Source organism: Poecile atricapillus, chromosome 9 (genome assembly GCF_030490865.1).
Source record: "Poecile atricapillus isolate bPoeAtr1 chromosome 9, bPoeAtr1.hap1, whole genome shotgun sequence".
NCBI classification, from domain to species: Eukaryota; Metazoa; Chordata; class Aves; order Passeriformes; family Paridae; genus Poecile; species Poecile atricapillus.
In genome coordinates this window covers 3,207,809-3,223,270 of record NC_081257.1, presented here as the reverse complement: position 1 = coordinate 3,223,270, position 15,462 = coordinate 3,207,809, and the positions used below count along the sequence as shown (strand labels likewise).

General features: G+C 47.7%; 1 protein-coding gene across 11 annotated transcripts in view; it reads right to left on the bottom strand.

Moving 5' to 3' along the window:
* The window catches only part of WNK2 (WNK lysine deficient protein kinase 2), a 96,380-nt gene extending 83,173 nt beyond the window's left edge, over positions 1–13,207 (bottom strand). For 4 of the 11 annotated variants that reach the window (XM_058844876.1, XM_058844875.1, XM_058844874.1 and 1 more), the window contains exon 1: positions 12,023–13,207. In XM_058844876.1, the coding sequence (XP_058700859.1) occupies positions 12,023–12,727 (705 nt within the window). In that variant the 5' untranslated portion in view covers positions 12,728–13,207. The remainder of the gene's footprint in view (positions 1–12,022) is intronic. The other 7 variants (XM_058844880.1, XM_058844879.1, XM_058844871.1 and 4 more) reach the window with 3 other exon arrangements.
* Positions 13,208–15,462: the final 2,255 nt, after the last annotated feature.

Sequence of the window (15,462 nt, the reverse complement as noted above, 5' to 3'; positions counted from 1 at the left end):
CATTGCAGGCACTGGTGCCCTGATGCACTCCCAGCTGCTGGCTACCGAGACACAGCACAGGCACATCAGTCCTTCCAACTCTCCCTTAACTGTAAATCCAGAAAATTTCTCCTTACCCTTTCCACTCTTTCAGTTAACCTGATTATAGAAATAATCTGTGGGATTTCTCTTCTGCAGTGCAAAGAACTAGAGCAGTGGGCAGCCTCGCTGGGGATTCAGAAGCAGCAGCACACTATGCAGAGCCCTCCAGCTGGACAAAAGCTTGGCTTTCATCAAGCTCTAGATCAGCAAGTTCTCTGAGATCACTCAGTTTTTGTTAGCATACTTGAAACAAACAGAATATAATTTATTGCAAATTACATTCTTTTTTTAGTCTGCAAGCCTAAAATTCAGCTAGAGTATTTTAAAATATTGTCTGTGACATCAGTAAACTGGGATCCTTTCATAACAGGGATACCCATTTGGTATCTCTATTTTAGTCTACAAGATGAAAAATACACTAAATACTCCAGCTCTTGTAGATTAATTTAGGCTACAAGATTAAAAATGTACAAGTTGGAGTTCTAAGAGGTTCTAAGTAGCTGTAGTTAAATTCTAGATCTCTCAGAAAAGGATGCTCTGAGGGATTCAACAAAGGACTTTTTGCAGCAGGAGGCTGGGTTAGTCTTGACATCAGATTCAGTGGATTCTTCATGAAAGTCCATGGTTTCAATATCACAAAAGTGATAATAATAAAACATCAAGATCTAGACATGGACTACCATCCCATACAAAAGCCCAGACATTTTCTGGGGAAAGATGGGGAAAAAAACTTGTGAGTCGTGAAGCGATTCACTTAAAATATTTTAAAGCTCTATTTTCAGGAGCCTTCAAAATTAGAACTGTCATGAAAAATTTATTGACTGTAATGAAACAAAAGTTTTGTTGGAGCTGCAAATCCATTTTAAACCCCAAATTTCTTAACTTTCTAGCACCTTAGAGTATGAGTGAATGATCAGTACAGTCTCACATAGAGCACTCACGGGAAAGCTGATTTATCAGTTGCAGAGTAAAGAAACTTCCATATGTTTGTAAAAACCTTAGGTAGAACCAAACCAGTTCACAGTCCACCCAAATGACTCCAGGCACTTTTTAAAGAAAGCACTTGAGAACTCACAAGCTAAAGAGGATTCTCATTTAAAATCATTCAACCTACCAGAAGCACATTACCTATTCTGTTATGAATGCCACATACTACAATCAATTTTCAAACCCCAAAAAGGTGCTTCAAAATACCTTTCAACAAAGAATAATACTCATTGCCATAATCTCATTTACCAGTTCTTAAATTTAGGAGGACACTGAAAAAATTTAGATTCCTGTATTTATGTCACCTGTCCAAACACTTTATCTTTATTGTGGTAACTATTGCACACATGTGTGGCCTTTTAAAGGAATGCTCACAAACATCTTAGGGACAAGCCTTAAGCAAAGCCCAAGAAAACAAAGGGGAAACACTTGCCATGAATATGGAAGAAAACAGCAACTCAACAGTGAGACCAAAGCAACCTAAATCAAGTCAAATCACTCCACAGCCATCTCTTTAGGGATTTCCCCCTCCACGTGCAGTGTTGTTCCCAGATTTACCCCACATAAGCTATTGAACAAGGTGTAATACTAAAAAATGAAGCCAGAGAGCAGCTACAAAGTTCCTTAAACCAGATTGATAAAGAAAGCTAGAATTACCACAATACTCTCTGAAAAGCAAAGGAAGTATTTGAACCTGTATTTTCACCTCCATACCAAAGGTTAAGGAGAAGTCAACCCCCAGAACCAGCAACTCTCAATGTTATAAAAGTACATATATTTGCAAACATGCTGATTTTGCACCAAGATTTCCCCTGTGGGGATTACAGCCCCAGTCCAGGCTTACACACTGCTGCATACTCTACACAGCTACAGTGCTGCTTTCCATCTCTCCCATCAATTAAAAAAATTGTGTGCTCACTTTGATCCTGCCAGATTCTTAAGACCTGCCACCACCCCAGCATGATCAGTGCATGCAATTATATTTAAATGGAAATTTTGGGCAGCCTAAGAATAAAAGCTTCTGTTCTGGGAATGTTACTACATTTCAAAATATGTCACATCCTTAACAGACTAGACAGAATGCTTATTCTGTCTTGTATAAACCCTGCCTCAGGGGGGTTAAAACTTTGGTACACAAGCACCTTAGAAACAGTATAGTTCTTTTTAATTTTTTTCCTTAAACTGAATACCTTAAAAATAGGTGAACAGGTTTTCATGACTAATTTTTCATCTGTCTTAGACCTCTATGACTAATTAACATTCCAGCATATGTAAGATCTTCCAGTTAAACCAGTTCATCCATTTTTTTTAAGTCACACAATTAAACACTTTGCTGTGTCAATAGATTATAAATTAGTGAAGGATGTATCCTCCAACAAAAATACAGACAAAATCACTGGGAGTTTTGTATCTTGCATCATCTTAACCAACTTATGAAGATCAAGAATTCTTTTATGGGACAAATTGTTCCCTGTGAGGGTGGGGATGCCCTGGCACAGGTGCCCAGAGAAGCTGTGGCTGCCCCTGGATCCCTGGAAGTGCCCAAGGCCAGGCTGGACAGGGCTGGGAGCTCCTGGGACAGTGGGAGGTGTCCCTGCCATGGCAGGGGTGGCACTGGGTGGGCTTTAAGGTGGCTTCTAACACAAACCATTGTGTGATTGTTAGAGTAAGAAAACTCATCCTTGTTATTTCTAGTGGCTGTCAAAAACACATTCAAAGATTGATTTTCAGCCTTTGTCTCTTGAGGAAAATATGTTCCACAATACAGTGAGAGAGTAAAGCGACACAGGGAAACAAAGCACTTCTCAAATTTGGTAAACTTGATAGAAAAGGGAGGGAGAAACTCTCCAGCTGGCCCCACAGAACACAAAGCTTTGCAAAAGCCCAACCCAGGTAGCTGCAAAACCCATGGAAGAGCACTATCAGAAATAACCAAACTGTTGAAGCAGCCACACGGGGAGTTCACATCCTATTTTAGGCACCAAGGACTCCACTTGCCAGAGGATTTCATTAGTTACCCTGCTGTCAGGGTAATATTTGTGTGGCTAAAATCAAATCCTCAGTCCCTTCCTTGAGGCAGCTGCTTTTGAATACCCAGGCTTCATTATCCCAAGTGCTTCATTTCACACACAAAAGCCTCAAAACACAGCTATGCAACAAAACTTTCTTTGAAGCCCACAGGTGCATAAGCCTGAGCTTGTAATCTCCTTCCCTCAAACAAAAATAATGGTTTCTATATATTTTAAAAAATATATCCAGACTTCAGTAAATGAAGCCATATTTAATGCTTTGGTGTTACTTAGAGAAAGAATTACCCTTTCTAATAGCTTTGTGGCTTTACTGGTTAAAAATTTGACATGTTGGATTCATGCAAGTGAACAGATACACACACATTTTAATCACACACATTTTAAGCACTGTTTCTCGTGGTAAGGGATGTCAACCTCTCATCAAAGCCTTGCACACCAGAGCCCCTGTGGGGACGTTGTGTACCTATTGCATGGCAGGAGAATGGGCCCTGGCAGAGTGCTCATGAGTGGGGACAAATGTAAGCAGTCAAATCCTAAACATAAAAATTATCATTTATTCCAGCAAGTTAAAGACATCTCACTTCCCTCTCCTAACCACAGTTATTTGCTACAAGTTTCTTCTTTATGTACTTTGAAAAGAAGGCTTAATCCTCTTGCTCAGAGAGGGATTCAGAGCTGTCTATAGCCTCGAGGAAGCTGCAGTGTGCCTCCACAGCAGTATCTCCTATCACGTGGGAATCTATCCAGTCAGTTTAATTTAACATGAGACTGTAAAAATAAGGCATAAAATTGACCTGGGTCCAAATGCACTCTGCTGAAGGCACTTGGGGCTCTGACAGCCAGTCCTCAGCTGCCAGCACAGTGAAGGCTCTGTGCCTTTCCTCAAGGTGAGCTGCCTTCAAGAGCTGCAGCCTTCAGCACACGCCCCAAATGGCCTCAGCCTGGGAATGTGAACACAGCTGGGACCCAGAAATGAACTCTTCAGCCATTCCTCAAACACACACCCATCACACAGAGACAGAGCTCAGTGAAGGCACCTACCCTCCTCTTACACGACACCTGGAAGAGGTACTGCCCATCCCTCCTCCCACAATGGCCAAACTTAAAGAACTTCCACCAAGAGGGGCGATTCATTCCCAGCTCCCCTGGCGTGTGCAAAGCTCATTGAAGCCTTTACCTACCCTGGCAGCCAAGGAAAGAGCGAGGGGCATGGCTCCTGCAATTTTGTGCTTTCAAGACAGAAAGATTCTGCCATTCTTAGCAATATAAGTGTTATCATAATTGAGATAAAAGCAAGTCCATTTCATTAGTGTAACACTTGCTTTATTATCTACAACAACTCTCCAGACACACAGTGATATGAAAGAGAAACAAAACAAGTTCAGATGCACACAACCATGCCTGTTTTTCTTAATTAATCAGCAAAGCCTGGAACAAAACAAACCCATTTTGATAATATCTGGCTCTTGTAAAACTGATTCCTGTGTTTCAGCAGAGGCCTGCAGCAATGAGCTCCATCCACTGGAAATTCTGTGATTCCCCCCTGCTTTCCCCAGGGTTCTGTTTGGACAGTAGGATTGCTTCTGTTCAGTCAAGCACCACAGCTGCAGCAGCTCTGGCCAGCACAGTGGGGCACCTGAAATGCTCTTCTAACTGAGACAATCCAGCATCAGGAAAGGCAATGTGAAAAAGCTGCTTATTGTATAAAAATCTGGAATAAACACCACAATTTAATCCTTTGAGCACGAGGGAGAGAAAGGAACATCCATTTCAGAAGCAGACAGAGGCAGTGCCTGGCTTATGCTGCTTCTGTAAAACCAATACTCAAGTTCTCAATACGTGAGGTGACCAACTGCCGTCTGTTCTTTTTAGTAAAGCCTTATTTTATAGAATATAGAACAAATTTTATTATTCAGCTAAAGAAAAAAGCCCTTCCCCCATCTGTTTAGTCTGACTGGGTTTTAGGCAATTTTGAGCATGTGAGATGCACTGACACTGCCTCTGGACAAGCCCTGTTAATTCAGGAATACAGAACATCACATTATCATGCTCAGTTCTGAAGCGCTTCAAGTTTATCAAGGCTCATGCTTTGCTAAAAAGTTAATGGAAAATACCAGACAGTTCTGCAAAACCACATAAATATACAAATAAACAAAAAAAAAATCCCCAAACAAACAGTAAGGTGGCCATCATCCATATAGGTTTACATTTAAATTCTATGAACTATGATGAAACTAAAGGCCTCTAAAACAGAGAGAGATTGACTATATCAGGACTTCCAGAATCTGAAAAAGATTAATTAATAGCTTTAGTGACCAGCTACTGTACTGCCTTCCCCCCCACACCAAAAGCATTACAAAGAAGGACTGGCTGGTAACAAAAAAATGCTCACTTCCTTTTAGGTTTTCATTTTTTGTAGAAAAAATATTAATCAAAGCCATTAAGTTTACTTATCTAACCAAAAATTACATTAAAACTCAAATTAACTTTAGTCAGGTGGTACTGAGATTCATCACAGGACCAAGTACCATTCTAAGAGTGTTTAATTTTCCTTTAAAGGAAAGGTCAAGAATGAAGAGCAGATTGAATTCACATCAAATGGCCAAGTTAGAAATCTCCCCCCAGTGTTTCTTGGCCCTGCCTTCTCCTCTCTGTTTCACCCAGAGTTCATGCAGCCCTCTGCAGCAAACAACTGAAGAACAGATGGTATCAGGTCTTCAGTTACTCCTTCCTTGACAAATTAAACAAGATGGACATTCCCAGAATGTGGCCTTTCGTTTTTCCTGTTACCCCCACTGCACATTTAATCACTGTATCACACAGCCACACTACTGTATTTACACTATACAGTAAAATTATTTTCCAGTGGGTGTAATTTTTTTTTTTAAAGCATTTTAGGGATTATGATGAACTGAAAGCACAGATACGAGCATTCAAGACCAAGATGGAGCATCTCCCATAAAATACAATTCAAGAGGAGTACAGGTATGAGTTTACTTATATTTCTTGAAGGGATTGAGAAGAGACATCACCACCCTCCGCTACCTGCACATCACCCAAGAGTCACTCCAGACAGTTTTCAGTGAACATTTATTATCAGATGATTTGAAACTCAGTCGAGGTTCACCAATTGCTACAGACAACCAGCTGGGAAACAATAGGCTTCCTAAGGCTTAGAGGATCAGTTACATGTGTCAACCTGTATCCACAGCACAGGTGATGGCAGGGGAGAGGGGAGAACAAGCAGGATCTTGTTCATGTGATCTACTCCGTGTCCCAAACTCCCAGTGTCTTCTACAGGGCCTGGGCATTTGCATGTCAAAAGAATCACTCAGAAACTATGCAGCTAATTCTGAAAGGACAAAATTCCCAACAAACACACTGTTTGGGATAAGCATGCCAGGATGAGATATGGACCTGATTCCTTTGGAGGACAATGAGATTTTAATCAGGGATACGGGAAGTTGCTTATGGTTTGAAGATCAGTGCATTCCAGAATAAGGGACCAGTCACACATCAGAGGGACTCTGCTTTGTGGTTTATGTAGAAACTGGGTTTAGAAGGATGCACAAGTACTCTTGCACTGGTGCAGAGAGCAGGCAGTGCTGGAGAAAGCAGCTGAGACCCCTCCTGCAGGACAGCCTCCTCTGCTTCCCAGGAGGCAGGAGGGCAGCAGGATCAGAGAGCTGCTCCCTCCTTTCAGAGCTACACAGGAATAGCAAGGTACTGGACTGAAGAAGGTTGTTTCCACTTGACTTATCAACACCACAAGGAAAATCCTCTGCTGCCCTTCTTGGCCAGCCTGGGTTTCAGGCACACCAAAATCAACACTGAGATAGCACCCATGCTGTCCACAAGCGTCACTTAAGGGAAAAGACACATTTCCAAACATAACTTCATATATATAAAATTAAACAGGAAGCAAACCAGTTCTGCTGCCACGTGACCCCTCTGGATATTCTCTGGCTGCTATCTGCAAGCCCCTCCTGTTGCAGCACAATGAAGATGTCTCTCCTAGAAGGAGTGCCAAGTGTCACATCTTGTGTGACACACCTTTGGCTGCCCTTGCCTCATGCCTGTGGCCTGTCCAGCCATCGTGCATCAGCACTCAGCTCATATTTACATCTTCTGGCCAGCAGACCCAGCCCAGAGCGTAATGCACACACAGTGAGTGTGTGGCCATCAACAGCCACATCGTGGCTAATCTGAAACCCAAACTTTTCAGCGCTGGACCCACATGAACCACTGCAGGAGGCTCCTGAGGCAGGAGAGATTTATCCCTGCCTCCCTCCTCAACCATACTTTCATACCCAACCCTTACAGTAGGGGTTCTACCTTCTAGGAGACACTTTCAAACCTCTGCAGTCTCTCTAATCGTTCAGACTATCAAAACGCGTTAACTCAGCAGCCAGCATCTTTTAGCACATCATTACCATCTCCTCTGAACTCCTAAACCTCTGTCACACCCCAGCCACAAAACCATACCACCAGCATGAACGTCACTCATGTCAGACTGCGTATCAATTGCAAGCATCACCGCGGTGACAGCTTGCAACACCAACTCTTTCCACCCCCCATCCCTGTGGATATAAGATGACCAAGGGGCCAGAAATATCCTTTACACCAAGCTCTGATTTGAAGTAATTTCCTCTTATGGCAACTGGACCCGCACGTTTAGCATGAAGAGTTTCACCAGAATTAAAAGAGCACACAACCAACCTTGAGGCACAATGTGCTCAAAAGCAAAAGAAAGGAGTCTTGTGTGATTCACAAGCAGAATGTGAAGCCTGACCTAGCTTTATTTCATTTACTGAATTTGAGAAGCAGTCTATTAATAGTTCACTACCCTGCCCTGCTTCTCCATGCCAGGGCAACAGCTCTGCTAACAAACACCAGTGATACAGGCACACACTTTTATACTGACACCATAAAGCACAGCTAAACCAATTGTTTCTATTTAAACAGAAGTCACATTCACAAGAATTAACTGGAAACAGACTGAATTGATCTTGAAGTTCATTTGCTGTGAGCAGACAGCAATACCAGACTCAAGCTTTCATGTATAGTCTCTGTCTCCTTTATTCTCCCAGATTTTCTACATTATTCTGTTCATTTATGCTACAAAGTCTATCTGGCCAATAAATTACCAGCAGATAGTAACCTGCTACTACTATTTCCACATCAGATGAACGCTGCCAGCCAGCAAGGACACTAACAAAAGCCAAACTGCCACACCAGTGGAAATCCTGGAGTTACTACCCTTTTCAGGAAAAAAAAAAAACTCCTTGAATTTTTGATACAGGGGCATGAGACTGTGATGATCACCAGGCATCTTGCACCTTCCTGCAACAGCAGGATAAGACAGCCCAACCTTTCCCCATTTCTCAGCAAAAAAATTTAAATTCAATGGCAGTATTCACAGTCCAAGCAGGAACCATAAAGTACAGTGAGGCCTCTGCATTTCACAGTACCGAGTCTGACTCTTTGCAGAGTCCCTATATATTCCCAAAGGGAAACATGACAGGCATTTTAAAACCATTCACCTCACTAAAAGGAATATTTGGCTTGCAAGCAGGGGAGTGGCAAAGCCTGTATTCCTTATTCATGACCCAACATTTTATTTAGGAGTGCAACCCTGCAATACTGTTATGCCAAAGCCTCACCACACAGCGATTGTACACCATCAATTAATATTAATTATAGCTGCTGAAAACACTGGAATGCAAACCCTTCCAAAACTGCAAGGGCACACTAATCCTGCTCTGGCACTTCAGCTTCATGAAGGAACAATAGCCTTATTTTCTAGCTAGTATTCAACTACAGCTTTCACCTCTTCAGACAGGTCTAAAGCCCACATCATTTGGGCAGCGCTTGGATCCCGCCCTAATCAGAGCTGTGACTTCAGTTCTGAACCCTAAAGCCGTCTTTTCAATGAAATAAAGCCACTGGACAAGAATGGCTCGCGAGGCCTTTGTACAGACGGACAAAGACAGACACACAGGCAACAGCACAAGTGGGCTGAAAACCGCTGAGCCAGGACGGGATTAATGCCTGCATGGAACCCCAACGCTGCCCGCCTGAACTTCCCTGCTCACACCGGAACACACACAAGTGCATCTCCAGGAGGAAAAAAAGTACAGGTTGCAGCAATTTATCCACCAAAAGGCTCTGGGCTGGGTTCTGATGGTGTGAGGCTGCAGAGGAAGGCATTTTGTCTCCAACAGCATAGTGATATGATGGCTTCCACTCTCTTGCTGCCTATAGGGAACTTCAAATTTGCGCAGAGAAAAGACAAATCGGGGCAGATCTAACTGGCACAGCTCACAAAAAAAAAAAAAAAAAAATTAAAAATGCCATGAATAAAGTGATTTACTTGACAGCACCCTCTGAATGTTTTCCCTAAAATTCCCCAGCTGAACTGAGAGAGTATTCTACAAGTTAAAAAGCTGGAGACAACACAGCTATTCACACCTTCTCCCATTGCCTCCTCCATGCAAATCCAGCCCAGAGGCACAGGCTTTAATCCTGTAGTCGTTAAAGGCTTTTGTCATTCAATGAGGCTTTCCCAATCCAGCCCGAAGTACCGGCTTCCAAAGTCACATACCATCTCACATTACCTCGGCATCACTCAAACCTGCACACCGAGAAGTTTAAGGAGACCCAGCAGCCCCTGCCTCCAGGGGATTCACACCAATTTCTCTAAAGCAGCCAAACAATAGTTTGCTTTCCACAATTAGAGGCCTAAAGGAAATCCTGTATTAAATTGAAAATATCTAGCAGTATTAAGATCTGATTTGGGTTGATGCACATACAGTGAAAACTAATGGGAATTTGAGCATTATACAGATTTCTTCACACTCAGTTCAAGAACTCCTAAACAAGTGTGACTAAGAAGAAGGCCATTCACCAGGTAAGAAAGATTTCACACTGCAGTTTCCCTTCCCAGTCTCCTCCTCAGCAGAATAATCCAGACTAGCATTTCCAAGCAATGTTTTCCAATACATTTGGCAGGCTTTGGTCGCTAAAGCTGCTCTGTTACAGAAAATATATGGAAAATCCATCTATGTCAATCCCCCTGCTAGAGCACAGACAACCAGGCATCGTGCTGAATTCTGGGTCTCACTGATTTTAGTACCATGGCTCTGCAGTGATGGGGCTGGTCTGGGCTGCATGGACTGACAGGAGCAGCAGCAGCCTCCTCCAACCATCCCTCCAACAGCATCCCAGCCACCATCCCTCCAACACCATCCCAGCCACCATCCCTCCAACACCATCCCAGCCACCATCCCTCCCATCCCAGCCACCATCCCTCCAACACCATCCCAGCCACCATCCCTCCAACAGCATCCCAGCCACCATCCCTCCAACAGCATCTCAGCCACCATCCCTCCAACAGCATCCCAGCCACCATCCCAGCATCCCAGCCACCATTCCCCGTGGATTGCAGGCTGCTGGAGTAGAAGCCTTACACACTCCGGATTCAGTTCCCAGCAAAGCCAGACAAAGCCCGGGCCTGCCCCAGGCTACCCTCAAGCAGCTCTCTTTTAAATCCCCATAACAATTCTCCAGACCTCCCTTTCCCCACAAACCCTCCTGGACCCCCGGGCTGGAGGAGAGAGGGGCTCCTCCCCTCACCACCAGCCCACCACACCTTGCCTGGCTGCTGTGTCTCCCGTTCTGCATCCCCGCATGATAAAAGCTGGGGAATGCACGACTATGAAGAGTGAGGAGTGCTCCCCATAATTCTTATTAAGGGAGCAGTACTGCAGTGAATTATGATTATATCGTGTAATGAAATCATCAGAATAAAGATGTGGCTGCACATCCATCCCCAGCTATCCCAGGCATCCAGGAGTAATTTACAAACAGATTGGGCCATCATTAAAATATAAACAAACAACCAGGAGCTCAGACTTAAAATAACACATTATTTCCACATCAGTTTCAAATGCTCTTGTAGGCCATAAGCTCAGCCACCCAGTGGAAGTTTAAAGATGCCAAATTATAAGGAAGAGTTAAACCTCCTTTCACCTCAGTTACAGAGTAACTCAGGCTGAAAATAAACCAGTATTAAGTCTGTATTTGGTTTTTCTCTTAGGTAGGTCTCATTCCAATGGATGCCAACAGAAGTGAGGGTTAACAGGCACTATAAGCTTCGCCACGAGCAAAAAAGAAAATTAAGCCTGTATGACTGTGATTTTTACCAAAGGCTATAAAACCCACCATGAACAGGGTAACGGCAAAAGACAGCATCTAAACCTTCGTTCTCTTTAGGTATTACTGGATGGTGCTACTTCATTCTGAAGATCTAGAACATTAATGTAAAAATCCGCCTTTTCAAAGGTATTTGGACAGGTGGGTCTTTGACCTAACCAAAGCGTACAGACGGTGCCTAAAAAAAGGCAAGCACCGGGGCATATTGCGAGGCATGATTCCCCGGAACGGTGACAATTTCATGGCAGGGGAGAGGGAAGGTGGGGGAGAGCAGCTCCTCAGCCTTCATGAAGCCGTAACACAAAAGGAAATTTTCCTCCTGCAAACGCACTCAAACCACCGGCTGTCGGTGTCACTTGAAGCAGGAGCTGCTGGCCCGAGGAGGGGCTGGGGCCGGGCCGAGCATCCCCGCTCGCTGCGCCCTTTCTTTCCCACGGGAGCCACGCGTGACCTTGGCTGCGCCAGGCGGGTCCTGCGCGGCGGCGGCGCCGGGCCGAGCGGGTTAAGCGTGGGAGGAGTGTACATAAGGTGGTGGATCCGGAGCCAATGGGGATATTGCGCTATAGTTAGACACTGGATCCTAAGCGATGGTGACCATAAAGGCTGTTCAGGGCTGAGCTGCTCTGGATGACACCGGCACGGTGCCTTTAGTTCCCGTCTTATAAGGCAGGGGGAAAAAAAAAAAGCACGGGAGAATCAGCTGGGCTTACCTGCAGTTCACACCACGCGACTTCCACCCACGTCTCCGTGTCCAGACCCTTGTAGACCGTTTTGAAGGATCCCCGCCCGAGTTCAATATCAAACTTTAGGAACCTGCCATCCGGCGAGGTGGCAACCGCTTTCATGTCAGCCTCCTCCTCGGGCTCCTCTTTCTTAGCCTTGCCCTGGTCCTTGGCAGCATCCTGCGCCTCTCTCCGCTCCGCATCCTTGCCTGCCTCCTTCTGCTCCTCGGCTCCCGCGGCGCTGCCCGCGGCCGGCGTCGCCCGCGGCTCCTCGGAGCACTCGGCCTCCCGGCCCGCCGCCTCCGCCGCCCCCTGCCCCGCCTTCGCCCGCTCCGCGATTATCCTCCTGGTTTTGGGGGGCAGGATGATTCTCCGCTGGTGCTCCGCCTCGGGCAGGTCGAAGGCGGGCTCCTCCTGGTCCGAGTCCACCACGCTCCTCCGCAGGAAGCGCTGATGGACCAGCTTGGGGTCCCTGGAGCCGGGCCCGCGGGGCGGCGGGGTGAGGGCCCCGGGGGCCGCCGGCGCTGCAGCAGCGTCCGTGTCCGCGCTCCCCCCGCCGCCGGGCCCATCCATCTTCACGCCGATCTCCGCGGCCGGGTGAGCGCCGGGCTCGGCGGTCGCTGGAACCCCGCCACGGCCGCCGCCTCTGCCGCCCCGCCGAGGTGCCGCTCTGGCATCGCCCCCAGTTTCCATCCAGGCCGAGGTCTCAGCGCCCGCCGCCGCCCCGGCCCGGGGGAGTCACCGCGAGCCGCGCCCGCGCCGCCACCTGCGCGGGGCAGAGCGCAGCCCTGAGGCGCCGCCACGGCCCAGCCCGGCCCCCGGGCACCTCCCCCGGCCCCGGGGCTCCGACGAGCCGGGCCCCCGGGCCGGGCCGCGGCCGCTCTGACCGGGCTTCCCCCCCCCTGTCCCCGGTGCCCGGCAGGGGCGCGGCCCAGAGCGCCGGCCGGAGCGGTGCAGCCCCTCACCTGAGGCGGGCCCGCGCACAAAGGCGCGGCGGGGCCGTTACTCACGTGCGGAGCCGGGGGCTGCCGCGCTCAGCGCCATGCGCGGGGGAAGGCGGAGGAGGGGCGGCTCCGCCGAGCGTGCGCCTGCCCGGCCGCGCCGCGGGGCCGGGGGAGCCGCTGCCGGTGCGGGGCTCCGCGGCTCGGCTCGGCCCGCCCCTGCCGCAGCCCGCCCCCGCCGCAGCGCCGGCTCGGCCGCGCCTCCCGCTCCGCGCCCGCCGGCTCCGCGCCCCTGCCCGCGGGCGCCCTGCGGCAGCGTCGCCGCTTTTTTGTCAATGGGAGCGCTCCCGGGCGGCGCCCATTTAAGGCACCGGCGCTCGGCCAATGAGGCTGCGGAGGGTGGGCGGCCGCCCCTCGTCCTCGGCCCCCGGTTCCCCTGCCCCGCCCGGCCCCGCCGCAGACAATGGGAGGGTCCCGCGCCCCGCTCCGCGCCCCGCAACGCCCGCCCCTCGACAGGTGCCCGCACGGGCCCGAGAGCATCCCCCGACAGCGTCCTCACAGGGCATCCTCCCGACAGGCGTGCCCCGAGTGCATCCCCTCCAGAGCATCCCGCCGAGAGCGTCCCCGAGAGCCTTCTCTCCTCAGCATCCCTCCCCAGCATCCCTCCTCAGCATCCCTCCCCAGCATCTCTCCCCAGCATCCCTCCTCAGCATCCCTCCCCAGCATCTCTCCCAGAGCATCTCCCCCAGAGCATCTCCACGAGTGCTTGGCTCTGCACAGCTGTGGGGTGGGTGTAGGGCACGGGCCTCAGCTCCATCCTCTGGATCCAGGATGTGCCAAGCATCCAATTATCACGGCTGCAAGCAAAGGGAAGGTGACTTGAAGGGAACTGGATACTCTTTGCTCACTGTATCTTTCAGTATTCCTCAAATGCAAAATATGACCGGGGACCGACTCATGTGTGGCCACTGCAATCACCACACAGCCCACCCATGTACAGCACTGCAGGTCACAACACCTGACAAGCCTCACGACCTTGGGTTATCTTTTTTGTGTTTTTTTTCTTTATTCCAGTCAGTTCAGTCATCACTCTATGGATACTGACCCCATGATTCACTGTGAACACTCGGAATTAGCCTAGACAGAGGGAAAATCGGATCTCAACCCATCTGTGCTCCCACCTGGAGCACTGGCTAGTTCTGGGGGCCTCAGCACAACAAGAATATTGACTTATTGGAGCCAGTCCAGAGGAAGCCACAAAAATAATTGGATGGTTAGAGCCCTTCTGCTCTGGAGCCAGGCTGGGAGAGCTGGGAGTGCTCACCTGGAGAGGTGAAGGCTCCATGGAGATCTTAGAGCCCCTTCCAGTGCCCAAAGGTCCTTCAGGACAGCTGGAGAGGGACTTTGGGTAATGGCCCAGAGTGCCAGGACAAGGGGGAATGGCTTCCCACTGCCAGAGGGCAGGGTAAACTGGATATGGGGAAGGAATTCTTGGCTGGAGGGTGGGGAGGTCCTGGAAGAAGCTTCCAAGAGAAGCTGTGGCTGCCCCTGGGTCCCTGGAAGCCCAGGCTGGATGGGGCTTGGAGCATCCTGGGACAGTGGAAGGTGTCCCTGACTGTGGCAGGGTTAGGAATGAGATGAGCTTTAAGATTCTTTTCAACCCAAACTTCTATAATTCACCCCTAGGTAAGGTCAGAGACTGGCTTTGCCAAAGGCTGTGCCCTGTGACAGCTGTGACATTTCTGCTCTGTAAATTCACAAAAGGACTCTGGTCACCACTACTGCCAAGCTGCTTCCTCAAATATTAGGCTCATACAAATATACCATATGTTTTTGTAATTAAAATTTAGGTAAATGAAGAAAAATAATAAGAGAAGGTTTACCAGGTAATTATATTCTGAGATTTCTGAGGGAAAGGAAGCTGACAGACAAGCAACCATAATGAGTTCTTTTAATTAATTTATTTTTGGTTAAGAATGATTGAAAAAAAAAAAACAACTTTTAAAATAAGAAACCAGATAGTTATTGTCAATAGAATTCCTGGGGTTTTATTTTTACAAATCACACTTCACTAATAATTCAGCCTCATGGATGCATTTGATCTTTAAGTGGTTTGCTTTTTGAAGTGTTCAAATATCAGGGATATTTCTAGGACTTGCAATTGTGGCATGAAACACAGATTTGTGTGCTGTATAGAAACTTGAATTCTCAGACATTAATTAGTCCTGTATGGTGGGCTCTGCTCCTCTCTGCAGATGGAGATTTGGCACACAGAGAACAGTCTGCAGTTGCCAGGAGAAAAGCAGGGAAGGTGAAGAGCTCTGACACCTTCTCCCACTTATTACATAAATTGACCTAGAACTCTCTTCCCAGCAATGCAAATTCTCACTACCACGTAGAAAAAGGGTAAGATTCAGGCTAATGAGAGGGCTAAATGTAGCTGGAGCATTTCACTCTGCAGGTGGACAGGAGAAAATGGGGAATATT